The 26,465-nt window shown below is 39.1% G+C and overlaps 1 protein-coding gene across 3 annotated transcripts in view; it reads left to right on the top strand.

The window, feature by feature from the left end:
• The window catches only part of LOC149251543 (uncharacterized), a 297,774-nt gene that overhangs the window by 110,358 nt on the left and 160,951 nt on the right, over positions 1–26,465 (top strand). The window contains exon 9 of one of the 3 annotated variants that reach the window (XM_089459494.1): positions 1,368–1,540. The exons of the other annotated variants lie outside the window; for them this stretch is intronic. Coding sequence (XP_089315620.1) covers positions 1,368–1,388 — 21 coding nt within the window. The 3' untranslated portion in view covers positions 1,389–1,540. Of the gene's footprint in view, positions 1–1,367; positions 1,541–26,465 lie in introns of those variants that run through there. 3 annotated transcript variants of the gene reach the window in all.

Below are 26,465 nucleotides of genomic sequence, written 5' to 3' on the forward strand. Positions count from 1 at the left end.
ATAGCGAGAAGCATCAATAGCACATTGCCTGCTGATCATGGGATTGAAGTTCTTTTTCTCGTTAAGAATGCCATTAACTAAATTCAGTGGTATAGTTGCTTGGAGTGATAAGGATTTGAAAAAACATCATTTAGGTGTTCAGTACAAAATTTTGTTGTTTGAAATTGTTGCCACATAAATTGAATTACAGTTTTAACTATTACTTAATACTTGACTTGGGGAATAGGGGGGTTGTTACCCCCCCTTTATGAAGTTGCATGTATTGATTGTTTGATTTTGTAGATGTGTTGCAAACGAGAATAACAAAATCATATATTACCAAGGTACAAAATAAAGTTTTACATTTGAGTGTTCTACTTGGAAATTGAGCTGGTGATACTTATACCACAGGCTGGCAAATATATGCATTTAGGGTCATTCCCTTGGGCTTACCAAGTTTTCTAGTACCTTTTTCTATTTGATTGGAGGAGTTTTTAAAAGTAATTATGGTCTAATAGGTCGAGAATTTTCTCGTTGGTTGGATACTTAATGGGTTTTTCTAGGAGCATCGATATGAAATGAAACAAATTAGAAATGCAAAAATGTGCCTAAGTACTAATTAAAGCTAAATTTTGATGGCTTCTGAGAGTATAGTCAAGCAAATCTGTGACTAAGCTAGGTATGCTTACAAATTCAAATAAACTACAAATGATTCTAAAATATATAATGCTTTTAGACCTGAAGGATGCAATGATGTTCAGAGCTTTTTTAAGGGAAACCAGGCAATGGACAGAAAATCTAGGAACAAGGTTATGCTATTTCAAGTTGTTTCGTCCTGAAGGATCTTTACAACATGCCCAAAAGCTGGATAATCTGGTGCAAGGTCCAAAGTGAACCTGAAGTCTTTACGTTGTGTTGTTGGTGAGAGTCGAGACTTGCCCAGGTGGAAGCTACATTAGTACCTCACTTTGACTGGTTGAGCAAGCCACTGTTGACAATGGTGTTTGTAGTTATAATTGGCTGTTATCTGATTTATAATTTGTTATTTGAGTCACGGCATTCTTTTTATTGAGATGAATTGTCGAGTTTCTTCTGCAGCCTTACTTCTTTCTCTAGCAAAATATTTTCTTATTGCAGATTCAGTCCATTATTCTGTTATGGGCTGAATGGTGTTCTGCTGTGAAATGTGTGTTATTTTATAAACATAGTGTTTTAATTATGAGCAAGTGTGGAAATCCTTTGCTAAATTGAATCCCTAATTCTATGCCAGATTTAATTGCTGTTGTGAGAAAATGTTGGTATTATTAAATGAAATCAAGGAAAAAACTAACCGACTAATTGTAGTGCATGCAATGAAGGTTTTTGATCCAGTTTACTTAAATATGTAGTGTTTTAAGTTGAGACGATGATCTGCATAAACATTGAAACAAGAAACTGGTGGTGGCATGTTGAAATTGGTTTGGATTGGTATTGTATTCTACTAAACCAGCCACAACTCCTGCATATATATTTGTAACATCTGGTGGTGCACCTCATAGTCAGGCTGTACCTCTCCGATTATTATACATAGAATGTGCAGTAATGGTGGACAACAATTCCATGAAGAAAGCTACAACTGAGGTAGGGCTGTCAGCCTGTCTGAAATTGCATTTATTATTAGTGTTTGCTTTTCCAAGACAAGATTGGATATTTAACTGGATGTATCTCAAAAGGCAATTGTTTTCTCTTCGAAATAGATAATCTTTATTGTAGATCCTCCTGAAATGCTCAATTTTTCTAGCCCTCACATGATTACTACATGAGGAGAAAGATTCTCTTGCAGGAAGTAATTTTACTTTGTATATGCATCCGGTAGTATACTGCTTTACCTATTGTATTGAGAAATATTATTTTTTTCTTATGATCATATCACAGTGTGGTTGTATTATATACAGGGAGGCTAGGGTCTACTAATCCCAACCCCGTAGGAACATAAAACGGTAGTAATAGGTATTCTAGTGTTGCATCAACAAATGTTGTTTAGTTGCAAGCATTACGGATATTCAAGTTTTATCAGGTTTGTACTGCTCAATTAGGCATCCATTTTACAACAGTCTAAAATCCTCATTGATAAATGTATTTTTGCCAGTGATTTACTTTGCCCAGATAATTTATATTGCACTACAATATTGACACTGTCATGGATGGCTACCGAAAATGTACTCTTAGTTAAGTTATAGTTGATTTAACACTTTTGATAGGATAAAAAAATGTAGATAATTTTTGTAGCATCTAACGGGAAAGAAAGAAGCCTTTGGATAAAATCCTTTTATTGATAAAGCTGAACTTGAAAAATTGATGTGTTATATCTATTTACATAATTGACAAAAGTTCATAAATGGTGCAAAACAGAATGACTCTACACAAATACTTGAAAAGTTGCATTATAAAAAAATAAGTGGGAAGGCACTTGTAGAATGTTCCTTTTTCCCAAGGAAAGAAATCAGCCCTCCTGTCAGCTCGAGTGCTAGTCTGCTAGAGGTTGCTGGTACCAAGCCAGCCCACAGGTATACTTAAGAGTTCACAGGGCTTGAGGCCAACATAACAATATTCATAGGCATGAAGCCATTACAACAATATTTATTAAGGTATTATAGCTCATCATGTCACTAGCAGGGATTTGAAATTGGGTGTGGAAGATAACAACCATTCTGTCCAACCACCCAAGATAACCCCAATTGACACTTATAGAATATTCCTATCTCTTCTAACATTGCAAATAACATTTTTATTAAGTTTTTGGGTTAATTGATGTGTACATTTATTACCTTCTAGAAAGATGGTTGTATTGTAAGCACTTTGTTAGTTGCTAGTCTCAGGGCATTAGTTGGTTTGGTTGCCATTAAATCAGTTTAAGTCTAGAAGGGTCTAACTAGGCCCATTGAATCTAGTAGTGCAACTACTTAGCTATTTTATAGATGTGTTTGTCCTTAAATTAGAATCAAATTTGGGGAGGTTATTTAGGGTTATGAGGGTCTGGGTTGGTTTGCATGGATTTTGTCCTTGGCTCCCTCACACTGAGTCCTTGTCTATTCTCATTGAATCGAACCTTAGATGGTCCTGAAAATTTTTGTACTTAGGCACAAGCTAAGTCATCGTGTTCGACGTGTTGAAATATGTAACTAGGTTTGGTCTTCGTAATGACATATGTAATCATGATTTTATGTAAAGAGAAAATGAATTTATTATTATTATTATTCTTGAGGCATGGTTTTCATGCTTAAGGGAAATTTATTTTTAGGTCAAGCACCCATTGAGTGCTTCTAGGGCTTGTCATTTAGTCTACAAGTCAATTGAGTCATTGTCATGTATTGAAGAGCCTTTTAGGCATGTTACATATTGTAAAGAAAATTTATTTGAGTCAAAAATAGAGTCAAAGACCCTCCAAGACCTTGTCAAACAAGTAGCAACAAGTCAGCCTACATGAAGGGACAAGTCGGCCTAAAGATAGCAATTCGTACCCCTCAAAAGCCTATATATAAGAAGGAACTTGACCTCATTTGAAAACACTCAAGAAAGTTTGATTTCCTCAAGATAGAAGCTGGAAAAGGACGAAAAAGAAGAAGAAGTGCAAGATCGAAGTTTTGGGCCTCTCTCTCTCTCATGTTAGGGTTTCTATAGTTGATGGGCAAGTCGAAGTGCTGGATGGTTATTGGGGTCGAAGTTGCAGAAGAATCTGCTTGGTTGAAGTTCCAAGAGAAACTGCTGGGTTGAAGTTCTAGAAGAAACTGCTGGGTTGAAGTTGCAAAAGAATTTGTTGGGTCAAAGTTCCAAAAGAAACTTCTGGCTCGAAGTTCCACAAGAAACTGTTGGGGTTGAAGTTGCTGGAAGGAACACTCATTAAAGAGGAAAGGTTTGACTTGGTCTTGGTCAATGGTCATAGGTCTTGGAATTCGTCAATTGAAGTTCTATAAGAAGAGAAGAATTCTTGTGGGTTTTCCTCTCAGTTGGAGAGGTTTTGGCCCTGGCTGATTGCCTATATCCTGTGTCCTCTTGTCTTATTGTTCTTTATAGTTTGGTAGCTGTTTGTTGAAAAGAACACTAAACATAATCAAGAAAAAGAAGAAGCTAATTAAGTAAAGTAAAATACATCACAAACAATTATCAAAGTAAGAGAAATCACCTAACTTGTTGCCCTTAGATTTCTCAACACGACGAACTTTATTATGAAGTTCGAAGTTTGCCGAACTTCATCTGACACCAAATTTGTTCGGTCTTGTTCGATTAAGTTCGACGGACTTCAATGTGTTTAATCGGAATTTTGATTTGTGAATAGATAACCTCTGTCAATATTCACTTCATTCGTTTTATATTTGATATTAGATCGTTTATTTCGATTATATTGACTTCAATCCCTTTTATATTTGGTCCTAGATCATTTGATAAGTTACGTGCATGGTGATTTTACACAGAATCTAAGCTAGGTGTCTCACACAAAATTTAAGTTGGCCATTCTCTGTGTTACATGTTATTGGTTTTGAAATTATGTTACTGTTTTTGAATTTAATGCCATATTGAATTTATATATATAAAAAAAATTAAATTCAATATGGCATTAATATTTTTATTTATTTTTTATTTTTTATTTTTATTTTTATTTATTTAATTGAATTTGTAGTATGTCAAAAAAATGCTGAATCTTATGGCCAAAATTTCAACTGTCAAATTTAATTCGAATTTTAAAGTCGCCAAACTTGAACACAAACACGAACACGAATGCGGTGGCTTAGGGCACAAGGTTGGTAAGGGAGCCTTAAATGGCTACTCTCCCACATGATTGTTGTCTCTGGGATAAGGCTAGTAAATGAGCCTTATTAGTGGATCAACGGATTCGACTGCCACTCTTTGTTGGGAGTAAAATTTTTGGTGCAAGTGACAATGATGTTGTCTCTAAAGGATTTGAGAAATTTCATACTGAAGGTTATCACAAATATGATCCCAAGGAAACCCTGATTGACATTTTATATTTGAATATGATCATGTTTGTAATATTTTCTATGCATAATTTAGCAAAGGGGCATGACAGGTACCATTGCATAACTCTTTACTCGTCGCTGGAGATCACCTCTAGCCCATCATGAAAGTGAAGAGTTTGGTCCTTTAAAGCCTTGTCATTGCTTTAGTCTATTGGCATATCCATCAAACATCTAACCCATTCTATTATTGTTTGGATTCTCTTGGATACCTTCTTCATCTCCATGAGAATATTAACAGGGCAAACCAAGGATGATGCTCATCAAGAGTACATATGGGCTACTTCGATCTCCCCTTCCCAGATTCTTTGTCCTAAGATGGCCTTCTCTTTGAGCATTTTCTATAGTTGAGGTATGGTCTTATTTTAAGCCTCGAGTCGACTTGACATCAATAGTTTCATGGTCTTAAAGGTAGGATCCCTCACCTAACCCTAGTCAAGAAGGTTGTAGCTATTAAGTCAGGTAAAGGTTATCTCCGATCTAAGACTCTCATATCTACCTACATGAGTGAAGGAAGGTTGTAGCTATTAGGTCAGGGTTAGGTTCCCACTTAAACAATTTAGGGAAGGCTTTGGCCAATGCCATGTTGATTATGAGCATTGTATCCCATGAGAGGAGAGGGTGTGTTAGCATGGAGAGAAGAAGATAGAAGAGAGAAAAGTAGGTGCAAAATTTGCCCTACTAGAATTCTGAAAATTTAATAGGTGCCTTGTACTTTGGGCCACGGGGTCTTCGTTTCTGCGAGGTAACAACCCACTTTGATACTATTAGTGTTTGTGAACCTATGATGTTAATCTCACTTGATTTTGTGAGTGGTGTTAGATGTTTTCTCCTAGGTACCACTGCCATCTCTTGAGGGATTTTATGATGTTTCTTCAACACTTTAGAGAGGACGTGCAACCCCATTGGGCACTTTGACTTAGCACATTGACCACTTTTTGAGGATTGTTGACATTGGGATGCCTTCGTCACAATTGATTACACTCTTCACTCGAGGATTTGAGATGCCGCACAACTGAGCCAAAACATTTTCTTAGAGAGTTGACGTACCCTAGAGATGATAGGATGCCCCCAGGTTGGCATTGCACCTTCTTGATGGATGTTGGCATGTTTCTGAGTTGATTTGATGACGATGATGTCTTGACTCTTGAGACCCCTCTAGAGGGGATGGTACATTGCTTTGCATGATGATGTCATGCCACAACTCCATGAAATGCTCTTAATGTGGCATGGATTGATGAGGCAGACTTATTTTGATGATGATGTCTTGGTGGAGTCTTGCTTGATGATTAGACATTTTTTGATGAGGAGATGTGACTTTTGGGATGAGATGCACCCCCTTGAGTCATCCATGGAACATTTTGATGAGAGAGACAACTTTTGGAGGATGATGCCACCCCTGGAGTAATTTAGCTCACCAATGTGGGTAAAAAGAGGTTTTTTTTTATGTCTATTCATTGCGATAACTGTCTTTGGGGATTGGCTTGTGACTATCCAACTTGTAATCATATATAATATTAGTTTTAGGGCTTTTAGTAGTGTTCCATGGTTATGTGTCCACTAGGGTGGGGTCACGTTCCCCATGTTTCCCATGCTCCCAAGACATGGGGATGCCTCAAGAAATGTTTCCCAGTGTCCTCGTCTTGGGGAAACATAGGGAAATGTAGGGGGAAATGTTTTCCCAATGTGGAGGACTCATTTTCCCAAAATGGGTGCTTGTGGGTGTTCCACCTCAAGAAAGAGGGTTTCTAGGTGCCTCCCTTGAATTTTTCATGAAAACTATAATTTATGAGTAGGGAAGCCTAATATTCGAACCCAGGGCCCTACTAATGCTATGTAATTAATGGTAATGCTAAATTCTTAAAGTAAAAGTGATATTAAATTTTTAAATTTATCATTGATTGTTTAAGGATGTTTGATAGTGGTTCTAACCTAGTTGAATTTCATATGGAGAGAGTAGAACTTTAGATCCCATTCAAAATCTAGCAGTCTTAAAAGTTTTCAAGATTTCAGGACTAGGGGGATTTCAACGTTTCCATTGGATTCTATTATGTATGAGTTTATGGATCTAGCATTTAATCAAGAACACCAAGCCCTCTATATACTTTGATGTTGGTGGTATTGAATGTTGAACTCTGTAATGACCCTACTAAAAATGTACCCATCATTCACACAATATTGATTTGGCATATTAAGCTTTTTCTATCCTATTTTAATTCTTAAAGAGTGATATTGATGATGAGGATTCCAATATAGGCAATGATTTTGATATGTAGGTATTTGTTGTAGTATGATTTCTTTTGGACTATAGATGCCATATAGAGCCTTGTTGATGTATTTTTGGTTCAAAAATGGATTGCACTGGGTGCTAATTTGGTTATGTGCACCCTTGCTATATATGTGAGAAACATTGCATATTTGTGTATAATGGTTTAAAATCTCGTTTAATATAGATGCACATGAATATTTATGTATTTCTTCTCAAAATTTGAATATTTATGTATTTTTTGGTCGACCAATTTTTTGGTTTGGTTTTTTTTTGGTTCTCAGTTTTAGGATCAACCAGTTTGATGTACTTTTGATAACATTGGTTCATTTTCAATTTTAGCTTGAGTCTTGAGTCTAGATACTGATGACGTTAGATTGTGTTTTTGACTCGTCACTCTTTACTAATTTTGAGTTTGAGTAATTTCAATTTATTATTCTAGTCAAACTTTAGTATTTACTATTTTTCTTAGTACTAAATCCTATGTTGCCAAGAAACGTGGGTTCGGGAAGGGACAGGTACGTCATTTTTTGAAATAGGGTACGTGGGTTCGTTAGGGGTATATTATAATTTATATATATAATATATAAATACTATATTTATAAATTATAATAGATATGAATTTGTATATTTTTCAACTTTAAACAAGAAAACTAAAATATATATGATTTAAACTTTAAATATTTAAACATGCACGTCATTGAACATTGAACATTCACAATGAAATTTCAAAATTTCTTGTTTGATATCAAGTGCAAATTGGAGTTTACATATTAATAAGAATCATGATATATGGCCATTGTCATACTATATTCAAAATTTGCTTTAAGGCATCTCCAAACAAGAACTAGGAAATTTTAAAATGCTAAAATAGAAATAGCTAATCGTGAAAAGTGGCTTCCTCAAGCCATGTCATCAACATCCATGTCATCAGCATCACTCAGATCTTCAGTTAGCATGCTCTCTAGGTAGGAATCGCTCTCATCTTGAGGCTCCTACTCATCCATAGCAACTGGAGGTAGCTCAATAAGGCCATCTGGTTGTATCTCCTCGTCCACACACATAACATCATCTGTGTATTGGTCCCATCTCTTGAAAGGACCCTCCTTGTACCTAGGGTCTTTTCGAGATATGAGACGAAGTGTGCTATGAATGTACACTAAGTTCTCTGCCTTCTTTGAGCCCAACCTATTTCTCTTTACTGAATGGATAAAGGCATAAGTACTCCAATTCCTCTTGCAAGATGAAGAACTAGCTACCTAGAATATTAGGGGAACCCCATTAAATTAATTAAAAATTTAAAAACAAAAACTAAAATGAACCCCAAAGAACCCGATTTTGGGGTTCCAAGTACCCATCATCAGGGTTATCTGTACCCGTCAAGACAAAAGAACTGAATTTTTTTTAATGGAGAACTCGGTTCTTCATAGAAGAACCAGGTTCTTATGGGTTCTTCTCAGAAGCACCCGTACCCGAATTCGGTACTTGGGGACGAGAACCCAGGACGGGTTCCAGAACCCCACCCCTGGGCTCGCGAACCCATGCAACATAGACTAAATCACTTCTAGAAAAATGAATGACGAATTTAAATCAATATAGATTCTAAAATGATGAATGATGAATTTCAATCAATGTACATTCTAGAATAATGAATGATGAATTTCAATCAATTTAGATTCTAGAATAATGAATGATTAATGTAAATCAATGTATACAATATTTTGCTATTTCTATTTCATTGAATTATTTATGATATATGAATCAATGTATTTCATCATATTGAATTTGAATTTGAGTCATCTCTCTCTCTCTCTCTCTCCCTCCGTGTATATATAGTATTCAAAACCGATCGGTTCAAACCAAAAACTTGTCAAATTGACCGGTTCATTGCCTGAAGGTTTTTTGATTTGCACAAGCTACGCTTTTCTTTAACTAGGCATAGACAGATTGGTTTATGACAAAACCAACCGGTTTTTCCATAATGTATTGTCCCCTATGAATTGAGGACAAATGGGCCTCATTAGCATATCCATCCCCATAGGCTATAATCCACTTAAAAGGGGAAAAAACCCCAAAATACCCATTGCTGGGCCTAAAAAACCCAAAGTTGGGGTTTGGAGTAAGGTTTACTCAATCAATTAAGGAAGATGAAGCCCTTTAGGAAATCTATAAATAAAGAAGGATTGAGTTCATTTTGGATCATCATTGTGGATCATCTTATTTTGTTTGTGAGCATTAGCTCTAAGGGTTTTAAGTCCCCTTCCTAATTTGTCAATTTCGGTGGTGAAAGATTCCACCCTAGTTGACACTTCTCCACTCTTTGCTTTGCACATTAATATCTTGAAGGAGGACGTGTTTCTGAGATAAATTTTCTGTTCTTTGGGACAAGGGTTTTTGGTTGGCAACAATTTTTTAGGGTTTTGGTTTTAAACAGGTGCCCAATCAAGAATAAGTGAGGTCTTCCTAACCTGCGAATCATCTTGTGGACGAAGTCTGTGTAAGGAAAAAAAAAATGAATAATTTGTCTATGGTAAACACTTGGATCGTAGGTGCTTTCCTGACCTATAGGAGCCCCTTGAATAAGCGAAGCTTCCTTAGCAGAAGTTGACTCTTAAACAAGGTACTTAAAGCCCACAAACATTCTTGTCCTGAATCAAAATCGTTCTGGAACCTTGAGCTCAATCCTCATAGAGAAACAAATCTTTTGTGCACAAAAACCCTAGCATCGAACCAGTCACATCTAGTTGCCTAGCGAGGATTCCTATCTATGGTAGCACTTGAACAAGTGCGGTTTTGCTATGACTGCGGGGTTAATACGGAGCCAATCAGAGCTACGAAGTAGTTAAGGCACTGTAATTGTAGGAGAGTAAGTGTACTAGACCTCTATCTGCAACATAATTGTTCATCGAATGAAGAATTGGTAGCATCGTTGAGGCGATCTGCAGCCAGAATCGTGACGTCTGAAGTTGAGCTGGAAATACGAGGTAGGTACAATCATAGCCGAAAACGGGGTGCGAGCATGACAACATATTCCGGAGGGAATAACGAAGGAAAGGCATTCATTTAAAGGAATACCGAAGAGCTGAGGATATTGGCGTGGTCAAAGGACAACGCCCTCCATAATATCGACGTGGTCAACAGACAACGCCCTCCATAATATCGACATGGACAAAGGCATGCTACCATGTTCGAAGTTTGAATCTTGGATATATTTTTGGTTTGGCTGTAATCAAAGGCATGCTTTCGAATTTGGTTCTTTGGTATATTTTGATTTTGGGACTTAATGTGGTGGGGTCTGTTGGACTACGCTTTATTAATTGAATTATTGGGAATTATTAAATGTTTTATTTACTACATCGTTGGAAGGACCTAGCATTGTCTCACTGAAAGGAAAATTACTATATTAAAGTGCATTGTCATAGTCAAGGGAGAAGTCTTATTATTACAGGAAACCCTAAAAAATTGCCTTAGCATACTATAGTGGTGTTAGAGCGCTGGACTCCTATCACCCTGTGAGTTTTGTGAATGTTTTTGGGAGATACAAGTAACATTACAGTCAGGAAAAATAAGGGTAATCACAGGGCAGTCATGGAAGGTAAGGAGGAACGAAGAGATCCAGACACCAGGGATCTCTTACATGTACTAATACATGGGTGAACGAAAATATCAAATTTGATATTTCAAGGGCAGCAACAAGGACAACAGTTAATGAAAATAGTGGCTCAAGGTCAACAACAACTTGCTCAACTAATGACTCATCTCATAGGGAATGAAAGTGTTGCTTGCAACAACGTAACTAACATGGAGGGGAATGGGAGTTAAAACCTTGGTCCTCCTAACACCAGGGGAACCAACAGAAGGAATCACCGACCGTTGCATCCTCAATTCACAAATAATCAAGTTACGACGAACCAAGAAACTGTTGAACCAAATAGATTGTTGGATGATTACTTTCGAGAATATGCAGCATTAGAAGAGACCTCGCCAACTACCATAACCTTCAATGAATACAATAATTTCAGATTTAGAAACAAACTGAGGGGACAACCTAATTTTGATCTAATACACAAGGTAAGTAAACTTTTCCTCCCCTCATTTGATGGATCATCTAAATGTATAGGTAGAGGTTGGGTGCAAAAATTGGACACCTACTTCAGGCTCAACCCTATGGCAGAAGCAGACGTGATTCAATTTTCCACATTGCATCTAGAAGGGGAAGCACATGAATTGTGGTATCATGGTCTAGTAACATTAACCCATGTGAACATTATTTCTTATGAATATTTTACGCAAAGGATGATAGAAAGATTTGACTAGAAAAACCTAGACATCCACTTCAGAGAACTAATGCTTCTCAAGCAAATGGGATCACATGAAGGGTTCATTTTTGAATTTGAACGAATTGCTATCATGGTAACAGATATATTCGAAGAAAGAATAGTCATGCTTTTTATGAAAGCTTTATTAGAACCACTACAGTGCTGAGTAAAAGCATTCAACCCCATGACCCTTCAAGAGGCTATCAAGAAGACTCATGATATGGGGAATGCCACAGTAACATCTAAAGCTCCTCCCAAACCTTTCATTCCTCCAAAAGATAAGGAGAAGAAGGCCCCTCAACATGATTGGCCCAAAAGGGACAGGTTAGATGAGGAAACTCGAAGCAAACTAAGGAGGAAAAAGCTATGTTTTACTTGCAGGGAACCATGGGAACCTAGATATCGCTGTTTAGGAAAGGGGAAGATTCACTACATCAAAGTGCTCTTTGATGATAAAGAAGAAGAAGAGGCTACCCCAGGTATTGAAGAAGAGGCACCACAAAAGGAAGCAAAAGAAGAAGAAAAACCTAGCAACTCCAAGGAAGAACCACCAAAAGAAACAAAGGGAGAAGAAAAAGCCAGCGAAGAGAGGAAGTCTCGTCCCCAAGTCAAGATTGCAACCCTTTCAGGTACACCCAAGTATTACACCTTTAGGGTTAGGGAGTTGTCAAGGGACAACGCATCACAACACTAATTGATGGAGGAGCCACACAATTTCATTGATGCAACACTAGTGGCCAAAAGAGGACTTCCCACTGAAGAATTCGAAGGCCTGGATGTAATAGTTGCAGATGGATACAACTTGGATTGCACTCAAATGATCCTAGGTTTGAGCGTAACTCTCAGTAACTATACTTTTACTAGTGATTTCTATGTAATAGATCTTGCAGATCTCAATATGGTATTAGGGGTTCAATGGTTGTATTTGTTGGGCAAGCACACAATGGACTACCAAGCACTAGAGATGGAATTTAAAGCACCAAATGGCAGTAGGGTAGTCTTGAGAGGCATGGCAAATGGCAACCCACAGGTCATTTAAGCTAGGAGGATGGAAGCCCTATTCAGGCGTGGAGATATAGCATACGCAATTGAATGCAGGGTGATGAGCCAAGAGACCCCTGACCGTGACAAACCGCAATACAAGATAGATATTCAATAGGTATTGGACAAGTATGCCCCAGTGTTTGGTGATATTGTGCCAGGATTACCTCCTAAAGAGAGGATTCAAGCACACTATATAACCGGAAGAGGGAGCTAAGCCTGTGATCACCATGCCCCACCGACACCCAATGAAATTCAAGGATGACATAGAAATGATCGTCCAAGAATTGTTAGAAATGGGCCACATCAGACCTAGCTTGAGTCCATTCACCTCATCCGTGGTCTTGGTAAAGAAGAAGGATGGCACATGGAGAATGTGCATTGATTACTGAGCGCTCAACAAGAAAACTGTCAAAAACAAGTAACCTATCCCTGGGACCGATGAATTACTAGACAAACTTCATGGAGCAGTTTACTTTTCAAAGATTGATTTATGATTAAGGTACCATCAAATCCGAGTTCAAGAAGAGGATGTGCCGAAAACAACATTCCGATGCCATTATGGACATTTTGAATTTTTGGTCATGCCGTTTGGGCTAACCAACACCCCTGCCACTTTCCAATCCTGTATGAACAATATCTTTAACAAGCAACTAAGAAAGTTTTTATTAGTGTTCTTTGACGACCTTCTCATTTACAACAAAACATGGGATGATCATCTAAAGCATTTGGATACAATTTTGAGCATTATGCAGGAGTAGTCTCTCTATGCCAAAGCGTCAAAATGCAAGTTTAGTTTGATAGGGATTCATTAGACATAATCAGTGCAAAGGGAGTACAAGTTCATCAAGAAAAGATACAAGAAATATTGGACTAGTCCACACCCAAAACCCTAACAAAATTATGAGGGTTCCTTGGGATCTATAGGTACTATTGATGGTTCGTTAAGGGTTTCTCTTAGTTAAGTGCACCTTTGACAGGCTTAACTAAAAAGGGAGTGTTCAAGTGGACAAAAGAATTTGACAAGACGTTTAACAAGTTCAAAGAAATAATGAGCTCATGTCCAGTCTTGGTTCTTCCCAACTTTGGTCAACCATTCATGTTAGAGTGCGATGCGTCAAGGGAAGGAATAAGGGCTGTCTTAATGCAAAAGGGTCACCCTATCGCATTCGACAGTCTGAAGCTTCAAGACACAGAGAAGCTTTTCTCCATATATGAAAAAGATACTGGCTATCATGCATGCTTTGGCAAAGTTCAAGCAGTATTTGGTAGGAAACAGGTTCATAGTTAGGACAAATCACAACAACTTGTGTCATTTCCTGGGGCAAAAGGACCTAAACGAGCAACAACAAAAATGGGTAAGCAAGATCCAAGCTTATGATTTTGATATTGAGTATGTGAAGGGAAAGAAGAATGTTGTGGCTAATGCACTTTCCAGGAAACCAACAACATGTGCTCTCATGGAACTCACAAAAGATTGGAAGGCACACCTCTCAACAAAGTATGCCAAGAACCAATTTGCCTGGGCACTAATTGACAAGATCATCCATGATGACAGGGACAAAAATAATTGATATGGTCATTTATTATAAAGGCATGATATACTTGGTTCTTGAATCTACCCTCAAGAAAAAGATTTTGAAGGTTACACATGATATTCCTTCAGCTGGGCATCAGGGATTCTTCAAGACATATCGACAAATTCGGGAACGATTCTTGTGGAAAGGGCTCAAGGAAGATGTGATGAAATACATCAAGGAATGCATGACATGCCAACAGAATAAGGTTGAGCATACACATCCTGCAGGTCTTCTCCAACCTCTACCAATCCTAGAACAAAAATGGGAGAGCATCTCGATGGATTTCATCACAAGGTTACCCAAAGTGCAAGGGAAGGACTGCATCTACATGGTGGTAGACAGGCTGACTAAATTCACACACTTCTTTGCCATCTCAGCTAATTACTCGGCCAAACAAGTGGCAGAACTGTTTTTCAAAGAAGTCTTTAGACTGCATGGGTTGCCAAAGAATATAGTCAGTGATCGTGACAGTAGATTTATGGGCGCATTTTGGCAGGAGATTTTCAAGCTAGTGGGAACTAAATTGACCCCTAGCACTAGCTATCACCCTCAAATTGACGGTCAGACAAAAATTGTGAATAAGTGGATTGAGGGGTACCTACGCAACTATGTGACAGGTCAGCAAAAGGCATGGATTAAGTGGTTGTACCTTGGGGAGCATTGCTACAACACCACCTACCACTTATCCATTGGGATGACACCCTTATGGATATGATGCACTGTCCTTCATCAATAGAATTTTTGGAGACAACAAGGCACCTCTTGCCAAAGACTGGATACAGGAGAGTCAAGACATTCTCAGGGTACTCAAGGAAAACATACAGGTTGCTCAAAATCGACAAAAGTTGTACATAGACCAACATCGAATAGAGCGTACTTTTTAGGTAGGAGATATTGTTTTCTTGCGAATGCGCCATATAGACGGTCCACACTAAAGAAGAGTGGGGCAAAAAAATTTAAGCCGATATTTTATGGGCCTTACAAAGTTGTCCGTAGAGTGGGCGAAGTGGCATATGAGTTGGAGCTACTGAGTGATAGCAGAATCCACAATGTATTCCATGTGTCTTGCCTCAAAAGTTTGTGGGTCAATAGGTCACCACCTCTGTCGAACTGCCACCATTAGATGAAGAGGGGCAACTAGAACTGATTCCAGAAATGATCATGGCCGTGCGAGAAAATAAGTTAAGAGGAAGAGTAATTCTGGAATATCTTATCAGATGTAAAAATTTACTAGAGGAGGACGCGACGTTGGAAAGAGAACGAATTTTGTTTTGTAGCACCCGAACTTGCAATTGCTTGAGGGCAAACAATTTTAGGCAGGGGGGACTGTATAGTCCCCTACGAATTGAGGATAAATGGGACTCATTAGCCTATCCATACCTGTAGTCTATAGTCCACCTAAAAGGGTAAAAAACCCCAAAATACTCATTGCTGGGCAAGTTTTGGGGCAGCTGGGCTTAGAAAACCTGAAGCTAGGGTTTGGAGTAAGGTTTACTCAATCTCTTAAGGAAGACGAAGCCCTCTAGGAAATCTATAAATAAAGAAGGATTGAGTTCATTTTGGATCTGTTATCACTTGGAATTTTACCCGGTTGTGTAAAGGCGAACCCCGAGGTAACATTGAACGAGTGTTGGAGATCGGAAGCTAGCCCTTCCAATCTAGAGAGGGTTCTCTTTTATAACTCAGTCACCCAGTGTCACCTCACTTACTGGTTATTTAATCAGTACAATGGCTAGATCTTTTGTAAGGGTGGGTTTCAAATGACTGGTAGGGCAGAGAGGTATGTCCATTAGGCATGGAGTCAAACAGGCTGAGATTTAATGCAAACTGACAAGAAACCGGTTAAGGGAGTAAGAAAATATCAGAGGCAAGGTAGATACAGCTTCCTTAGACACTTAGAGCATGAAAAGATGCAGGTTGATAAGAGGAGACAAACCACCAGGGCAGAGCATCTAGCAAAGGATTAATTCTACACTGATTTTAGATAGAAAGCTGACAAGTATTTGAATACTACGAAAAAGGGCATCAGAGATGAATTCTAATTCATTTACCCTTACTCAAATACTGAAGATAAACATCAAATGAATTGCTTCAAAGGAACACATTCACATATAAAAAATACAGACTAGGAAAACATATCACATGAATCTCTGACATGACAAACTTCAATACTCCAGTCTTGAACAACTTTTATTAATGTCAATCAAAGTCAAAGTCTGATACACAGAACTCCAGGGCCCTTCCTTAGATCCCAACCCTTTTTCTATCACAACTGATAGAATATATAGACCCATACATTATCCTATCTGTCTTTAATTTTTGGGAAACAAAATCGATTAAAATACAAATAAATCTGGAAAAGATTGCAAGTGTCTCGAATTGCTCAAGGTGATAAAGTTGAATATATTCAGATCCTGGAATGCTGCTATCTTGACAAGTGTTAATATTTCAACACTGTTTTTCTACTTGTGATCTGCAAACTATCTCCAGCTGCTGATTTCATACCTCGAAGGTCTGCTACCTAATCTTTTGTTCACTGATTTTATGCCTTTGAATCTGGAACAAATTGCTTTGACTGTTGACTTTTAGCTGTTAGGTGTTCTTTTGATTGATGACTGAGTGCTGATTTTGCACTTTAATTGCTGATTTTGTTGCTAAAAAATTTGCTCCTTTGTAATCTCAGCAACCATTTAGCTCGATTCACTTAGATTATGGTGTTGATTGCTATGTTAGTGATTGGAGGAAACAATCTTGTCACATGTTATTTCCTCTTCAGAATCTTGCAATTGAAGGAAAATAGCTCCAACAACTTCACTAGCCCTTGGAGTAGGTACTCCAATTAATGATTCACTTTCAAAGCCCAGTTTAATGCTTGAACCAATTAGTTTAGCACACTGCTCTGGAAAATTGACATAACAAGGGTCCTTGTAGCCATTTCTTTAGGTGAAGAAAGCTGGAGACTTATCACTATCATTTCCCACAACAGTTACCCCCATTGTCTCCAAGTATTCAAGAGTTCTTGGAAAGTTCAAAATTGACTTTTCACCAACACAAATCACTGCTACTGAAGTTCTTCCAAACTTAATTAAAACAGAGGAAACATTTATTGTGCTATCTCCATTTCAATTAACTCCCCAATAATGCTTACAAATCCCGTAATCTTGAATAACAAACAAAATAGATGTAATATCCCTGAGGAAAATTAACAGTAAATATGCAAAGCAAACATAGATAAGAACACCATAAACAGTGACCACACAATCAGGCCATAAAACTGCACCAAAAACTGCGCTGCTGAGCTCTTTTATTAATAAATATGGGTGTACAATAAGGTGCTGGAAGGAATGCACCTAGGCTTTCTCAAGGCAAGCTAGCAAAGCCCCAAATGACAAATATGACACTCTCCTTTGATCTGTTGCTATGCTGCTCAAGCTCTGCGCTGAAGATGCATAGAAATACACTGCTGGCTGAATGGATCTGATGCTAGGGCCCTCTCTGGTGCTCAGAAAATTCTGTGAAATTAATCCCAGCCTCTCCACCAAATACCCAGAATAACCCACGAAGGATTTGGCCAATGCTTGACTTCGGAAATTCAACCCTATTTCCCCTCAATGGCTCAACTGCTGGGTAATTCGACCCACCTGTAAATTTTGCTGCAACAGGCCTCCAAAGTGGCTGCAATAATCATCAAAATGCTTCACCAGCCTTCACTCCAAGTTTCAGCCTAAAACACAACTCACTCCTCCACCTCCCGGAGTGCTCCCACAAAGAATTGCACAATTCCTGCGCTGCTGTAGCTGTGCTCCTCTCCCAGGAAATCGAGCCTCCTACTGGTAGTGTGATAAAGGCAAGGTGAAACTCCCTCCTTGCGCTGGCACTCGAAGTCCACCGAAGCAAGCCCTGAGATCTCCGCTCGTAGATACCGTGTGCTAAACAACACTTACAGACTTGGCTTCAGCTCAAGTGTGCTCTTGTCATAGACAATTTTGCAAATGATGAATGAATAAGCAAATGAGTGTTCCCTCCTCCTTTTGTCAAGATGCCTCCAAAATGCCCTTGTGGGACCCTCTCGAACTTCCCACACCAAATCTGCTCCAATGAGAGCTTACTTCCCATGTGGGATCAAAATCTCATGTGGTGGCCCCAGGCTCTACCAAAGCCACAATTTTTCCCTCTAGCTCTAATGTTGGAGTGTATTTTAAGCCAAAAGTCAAGTGTGGGTCCTTTAAGCCCACCTTTCCTAAGTGCATCCGTGTAATAAACCAAAAATGAACAAAATTGTGGCAGGTATGAGTGCATTTCCATTTGGCGCTACATACTCCATCTCCAACTTCCTCCAATTGGTCGTGACTCTACCAAATGAATAAAGCCGCTGGACCCCCAACACCACGTTGGTGTCTGGTACATCTACTACAAAGAAGTGATCTGTCATGAAGTAGTTTCTCATGGTCATTGTCAAAGCTAGCACATAGCGAGTGGACTGCATGGTCCTGTTTCCAGGCACAAGAACTTAGAATCCCTCAAACTCCTCAGTTGTGGTGCCTCTCCTCTAAACCAATTGAGCATCAATGAAATTGTGGGTAGCCCCACTATCCAACAGAACTGATACACGCTGCCCCTGAATAGTGCCTTTGATCCTCAGGGTCAAAAACTTGGGTACCCCACGCAGTGATGCAAGGACCCCTCCAGAAGGTGCAAAGGAAACTCCCCCTGGTGATGGTGGTCCTCCCTCCTAAGGTGCTGCGCTATCATCTCCACCCTTCTCAAAATATGTCTCATCCTCTACTTCGCTGTCAGAGAAGACCTCGATATAGTGGGTCTCGCCTACTGCACATCTATGGCTTCGTGCCACGACTCCTGATAGGTGAAATACAATTTCCTCCTCTTGAGGACTCTTTGAGTCTCCTCATCCAACTACCCATGCCCCTGATTGATCCTCAATGGTGGAGCCCTAGTGTCTTTCCCCCTCTGTTGGAAACCTTGTTTAGGGGGTAGTGGTGCTCGAGCCCTAGGTAGGTCATCCTGTAAATCTTAGGCTCTCCCTACTGCGTCCTGTAATGTAGTGAGCCTATTGGACCTCACTAACCCGCATAATGGCTCTGCTAGCCCCTCCACAAACATTTAGATCCTCCTAGACTCCGACAAATTTGGAACCATCACAGACAACCTCAAAAACTTTGAAATGTATGCCTCCGCACTCCCGGTCTGCTTGAGCCTTGTCAGCTCCCAAAATACTCCTCAGGATCTTTCCTCTCGAACCACTCCAACACCCTCCTGGTGAAATCATCATAAGCGGTTACTCTTGCATGTCCCAACGTGGTCAACCCATGGAACCACCAGTCATGGGCTTCCTCCTCCAGATGCAATGTGGCAATCTTGATTGCCTCTCCCTCTGTCATCTGATTTAGCTGGAAATAGACATCCAACTTTTCGATCCATGCCTTGGCTGAGCTCTTGGAGGAGCCATCGAAGGATGGGAGAAACAAACTCTCCACGGTGCACTGTAAATCTGTCCCATGCATGTAGCCTTCTCCACTCTCCCCCTTGGGCCTATTGTTGCCCTTCAACTGGAAAAAATCCTTGAAAGTAATGGCCTTTCCATCAGGTCCATAGGATTGATACTCCTAGAAATAGTCTCCATAAGGCGCATCCTCCTGATCCCGTTGTCCACTAGCTCCAGATGTTAGGAACGTAGGAATGGTAGGCCTAGGGGTGTGTTTGGAATCAATGGCATGTTGGCATTAAGGGATGCGTGGTGCTGCGAAGTGCCAGACCCTTCTCCAAATTGGAAATCCCCTTAGACTCCCTTGCCCTTGTTTCCATCGCCATTCCACTGGTCCATTCCTTCAATATTACGGGAAAAATCCTTCCCTTCCTTCAATAGAAGGTAGGAAAACTCCTTATCCTCGCTCCATTTGTCTCCCTCATTGTCCCCCATGTTTTCTTCTTCAACCTCAGGCTCTGTTGTCATAGGGTCAGGGGTAATCTGCAACTGCCTCTCTCTGCTTCTGTACCTTTGCCTTTGGTATGTGACGTTTTTCCTTTCCTCTGGTGTCATAGACTGCTTTGCTCCCATAGGCTGTGCCAAGTCTATGAGCTCTGATACCACTATAATATCCCTAAGAAAAATTAACAGTAAATATGCAATGCAAACATAGATAAAAACACCATCAACAATGACCACACAATCAGACCATAAAATTTCACCAAAAACTGCGTTGTTGAGCTCTTTTATTAATAAATATGGGTGTACAATAAGTTGCTGGAAGGAATGCACCTAGGCTTGTTCAAGGCAAGCTAGCAAAGCCCCAAATGATAAATATGACACCCTCCTTTGATATGCTGCTATGCTGCTCAAGCTCTATGTTGAAGATGCCTAGAAATACGCTGCTGGCTGAATGGATCTGCTACTAGGGCCCTCTTCGGTGCTCAGAAAATTTTGGGAAATCAATCTTGACCTCTCCACCAAATACCCAGAATAACCCACGAAGGATTTGGCCAATGCTTGATTTGGAAATTCTTCCCTATTTCCCCTCAATGGCTTAACTGTTGGGTAATTCATTCCACCTGTAAATTCTGCTGCAACAGGCCTCCAAAATGGCTGCAATAATCCTCAAAATACTTCCCTGACCTTCACTCCAAGTTTCAACCCCAAACACAACTCACTCCTCCACCTCCCGGAGTGCTCCCACAAAGAACTGCGCAATTCTAGCGCTGTTGTAGCTGCTTCTCTCAATCGATCCTCCTGCTGGTAGTGTAGAAAAGGCAAGGTGAAACTCCCTCCTTGGGTTGGCACTCGAAGTCCACCGAAACAAGGGCTGAGACCTCTGCTCGGAGACGCTCGTGTGCTAAACAACACTTGCAGACTTGGCTTCATCTCAAGCGTGCTCTTGTCATAGACAATTTTGCAAATGATGAATGAATGAGCAAATGAGTGTTCCCTCCTTTTGTCAAGATGCCTCCAAAATGCCCATGTAGGCCTAGCTCGAACTTCCCACACCAACTCCTCTCCAATGAGAGCGTACTTCCCATGTGGGCCGAAAATCTCATGTGGTGGCCCCCAGGCTCCACCAAAGCCGCAATTTTTCCCTCTAGCTCTAATGTTGGAGTGTATTCTAAGCCAAAAGTCAAGTGTGGGTCCTTTAAGCCCACCTTTCCTAAGTGCATCTGTGTAATAAACCAAAAATGAACAAAATTGATATTTTACTTAGCAAAATACTAAGTAGGAATATCACAATAGAGCAGTAAAAACTATTAGATCTACAACTTCACAAATCACATTAATATATGACGATAATCCTTGCTAACCACTACTTTGGTATAACAAAACTCCATATAACTTATAAGACATTTTTGCATGGTGGGTGACAATAAGGGTTGTGTAGTTTGCATGTAAAGCTTTTCAATGATAGCACAAGGATCATAAAATAAATTTTGTTGCATGCAAATAATGTAACAATAATAGTGAGGACATTGCACAATTTATAGATCACCTAGAGACTGTATAATATTTTTGTGTGGAAGGTGGGGATGAACATGATGAATTCATTCCAAGCACATCTAGGTCACTATCAATTCTAAGGGAAGCCATTTGGTTATTATAATGAATTCACAAGGGTGTTTATCAATAAAAAAACCTTAAATTACAAAAAGTAACAGTGGTCACATTGTTACAATTCTTTTTCTTGTCTAGTTTTGGTAAGTCACAACAAACCTTCTTCATTGATTCTCTCTTGACTCAATAAGTAGATTCCATGGTTGAACACCTTACGAGCCATTTAAATTATATGAACTCTAATACCAATGTTAAGAAACAAAGAGCATGGTAAGCCCATTACATAAAGAAGGTTAAATATTTTATTAATAATTGAATAAACCCATACAACCTTGGGTGGTCTAAAAAAACTAAAAGGCCAAACAACAAAAATACCTCATTAAATAATGAGAGGTTTGTTAAACTACCTCGAAACCCTAACCAAAAAACCTATCTTCATGTCAATTAAATAGCACATCTATTCCTAGTTATTTAACTCTAATGTCCTCAAAATATTTTTTGATAATTATGTCTAACAAATTAAAATGTAAGGGCCAATCTTGTGATCAGGGACAAATTAGATCAATTTGGTATTAGAGCCCATCACATGTATTGATCATAAGTGATATTAAGATAGTCATTAAGGGGATCATAGCTTATTACATAAATGATAACTGTGAGACCCATATGATGCTTCCTTGTTGTGGAGAAGTGGAGCACATTTCCATTGTGGGTATGGAGTAGTTACCTATTATCAAACATTTTGTATACACCAAGTCTCTACAAGTAAGAAAGGTTTCCTTTCGCTATAGTCAAGATTGGTTTTAAGATGGTTCATTTTACCATGGTTGTGATGGATGTTTAAGGATCCTTATTAATAGATATTCCCTTGCCAATAGATGTGTTGTTGAGATGCGGATTAGTTGTGCTCATTGCTTGTTTTGAAGCTAAGAGTCAAAATTTAGACAAGTTGTATAGTCATGACTCATAAGAGGCTAAAATTGTTTGAGAGACTTTTGAGCTATGGATTGAAGGAACCAACATAAATTTTGCATAAATATATGTTTTTAGGAAAGCCTTGGTTTAGAAGTGGAAATGAAACTTGAAAGTAAGTAGAGTGGTCATAGAGAGATTTTATATGGGGATTGAGCCTCTGTGGCAATAACTTATTAGTGCGAACTTGAGGCTCACTTGGGTAGGAGTATTTGCGCTACAACACTTTCCTTTCCATATGACTAACCCAACTTGGGGTCACACTCCCTGTGGAGGGATTGTTTGTTGGTTGCAAGGAGAGAGGTCTAGTTGTACTATAGTTCATCGTTTTCTTAAGGTGTGTGTTATGAGTTCTTTACTTGTGGAATGTGATGTGTTGGTGTAGGTGATGATTATGTTGAATACATGCATTGTAAATTCGTCATGTATTATGAATGGTTTAATTAGTGACCTACCAACATACATGGTTTAAGTAGGCATTTTAATTAGTTTAGTATCATTTAGCTAATAGTTCAATATGAATGTGGTATGTCATGTGTGTGGAATTTTGTAGCTATGGTCAGTCTTCATAATTTAGCCCTTGTAATGTATAAATAATTTGTAAGACATGTTCTTCATGTCATTTTGATTATTTAGCCCTCGAAAGAATTATTGTAAGACATGTTCTTCATGTTGGATTTAAAAGATAAAATTTCAAAATTTGAATTTTTGGCTCCAAAATAGTCAAGTTGGCCGCAGTGAAGAGACACACACATTCGCGAAGGCAAAACACTATATAAAGGCATTCGACCTCCTTCACAATGGCACCATTCAACCTCACGCAAGAAAGATAGTTTCTGGGCATCCAAGCGAAAGACAAGAAGGACAAGAAGGACGAATAGAAGGACGAAGATCATCTCTCTCTCCCTCTCTCTCTCTCTCTAGCTCATATCTCTCTTATCTCACACGTATGACTTCTAGACAGTTGCAGGGCCGAGTTGCAAGGCCTAGTTGTAGGGTAGTTTGAAGGATTGACTTGAGGGTTGTGAACCAGGTTTGACCATAAACTTTCTTGGTCAATTTGACTCATAGTTGGCTAGCAACATTAGGTGTATCTCTTGCTGAACTGAAGAATTTATCTAAGAAAAAGGTTGCTTGGTTTTTCCCCTAAGTGGGTTTTCCTAGGGTAAATCTTGTGTTCTCTTTGTGCATTGTGATCTCTACTGTCCTTATGGTTTTATGGTTGAATTTATGAAGTGTAATTGCTTAATGATAAACTGGAATTGTTAAAAGAATATCTATATCATTAGAAGTAATTATCATTATTTCATAAATATTGTGCTTGTATTTATTGCACTTGAAAACTCAACATGGTATGAGAGCTTTGGTGATGGAAAAAGGACGTTGAGATCACTTTTGAAGAAGCCTTGGTAAGAGACCACACTTAAATCCTATATCTACAGTTTATTTTTTTGTCCATGACTATGGGTTCCCATATGAAGGAAAAAAACAAATTAGAAGGAGCTACAAACTTTAGGGCTTGGAAAACAAGGATTGATCTTCTTCTTGCAAAAGAGGATCTCTTGGGTATTGTGAAGGGCAAGGTCACTGAACTTGAAAAAGATGAAGAGAAATTAAAATTTGAGAAAGATGATATTACAGCTAGAAGTATCATTGTAGATTCTGTTAGACATCATTTGATTCCTTATATCGCAAATCTTGACTCTTCAAAGAAAATGTATGATGCCCTAATTGGTTTGTACACTATCAACAATATTGGTCAAGCAATGAGTTTGAAGAATGAGCTTCGTGATGTTAGAATGACAAGGAATGGTACTATAGCCTCATATTTTATGAGGATTTCTCAATCTAGAGATCAACTTCAAGGGATTGATGAAATCATTCCCGAAAAAGAACTAGTGATTACAACACTTAACAATTTACTTGAATCATGGGATTCATTTGTAGTAGGAATATGTGCCAAAAAAGATGTTCCAAAGTTTGATAAACTATGGACCGCTTTTGCTCAAGGAGAATCAAGGCTCATGTCAAGAGGGAGGATTCGAAGATTCGAAGAAGGTGACTCTCAAGCTTATGCAACACGTTTCAAGAAAGGTGGAGGTAGAAAGAAATTTGGCTTTCAAAGAAGAAATGGAAGAAGAAGAAATGAAAGAAGAAGACTTGAAGAAAGAAGATTTGCTCCTCAAGGAAAGAGAGACATGTCAAAAGTTCAATGCTATCATTGTCACAAGTTTGGTCATTATAGAAGCGATTTTCTTGAAAGATCGAATGATAGAAAGACGAAAGGAAACCATCATGATAACATGATAGACTTGGATGAACTTCCAAAGAAGCCTAAGAATGATGATCCAGGTAATAAAGAATTCTTCTAATTTTTCGCTCTTATTGGTCTGTTTGTTGGAAAATATGGTAGCCATGGTCGGTATTTTCATGATGAAGAAAATTGAAAATTGAAAATTTGATTTTTGCCTCCAAAATCTTCAAGTTAGCCTCATATTATTTTAGGTTGGTTGGGCCCCTAAGAGTGTTAATTTTAGGTATGTTCTATGCTTAGAGCAATTTATTTCAATTTTCACAATTAGCTCAATACCTCTTCCAGATTAGCAATCACATCAACATTAAAGTAAATTGTAGACAGAACATAAATATAGATCGCGGAAGACAAGCCAAGACAAGAGGACACAAGATGTGGTGCTAGCCAGGGACAAACCCCAATGTGGGGAAACCCTTGATCAATTCTTCTTATATGTTCTTCAATAGTTCAGCAGAGAGCGAGAGAGAGAGAGAGATAGTACATATACAACAGAAGTCAACACTTTGACTTATCTAAATAAGAGCATAGATCATCTCTAAGAAGATGATACATGAGGTAGCTGAACTCAGTTGAAGACATGCTGCTTCAACTGATTCTCCCAGGTGACTCCATCACCATGCTGCACCTATCATTGTGCTGCTCCTCATCATCATGCTGCACCATGCTGCACCCATCATCACCATGTTGCATCTCATCATGCTTCACTAATCATGATTGTACCCATCACTGTACTGCATCATGTACTTGCTGTCCCATGTGCCATTTGCTGCACCATGCTGTCACACTGCTTGTCCCAATGTTTAGCACTGGTGTACCTTGTTGCCACACATGCTGTCCCAATGTTTAGTACTGCTGTACCTTGCTGTCACACATGCTGTCCCAATGTTTGCTGCACCAAGCACCATTGCCTAACTGTCCCATTTGGCATGCTGTACCTTGCTGCTGTCCTAATGAATTTGCAGCACCATGCTAATGCTGCTGTCCCATTGTAGCCTTGCTGTACCATGTCATAGCTTGCTGTCCTATAGCTTTCACCACCAAGTATCATAGCCTTGTTGTCCCATTTGCTTTCTCCACCAAGTGACCTTGCTGTCCCATGTATCTAGCTGCCAACACACCATACAAACGCTGCTCCAAAGAGTTTATATACTGCTGTTTGTGACTGCTCTGATTAGGGCACTAGGGCAGCCCTAAATTCCACACACAGTCCTTGAACAGCCCTCTGGAAAACTGCGGCACACCCTTAAGAGACCTCTCCTTTGCTACGCTGTTGCCTAGGGTCAATATCAACCCTTAATCTGCCCCTATGCAAGCCTTGCTGTGGTGCTAAGGCCTGCGGCCTAGCACACAGCAGTCCTGTAGCCTTAGGTCCCTCAAAACAGTGCCTAAACCAACAACGTTTAGCCCTTAAGGGCTTGGCCTAGCAC

This window comes from Pinus tabuliformis, chromosome 7, assembly GCF_031772625.1.
Source record: "Pinus tabuliformis cultivar Carrire ecotype Pingquan chromosome 7, CPIR1, whole genome shotgun sequence".
NCBI lineage: Eukaryota > Viridiplantae > Streptophyta > Pinopsida > Pinales > Pinaceae > Pinus > Pinus tabuliformis.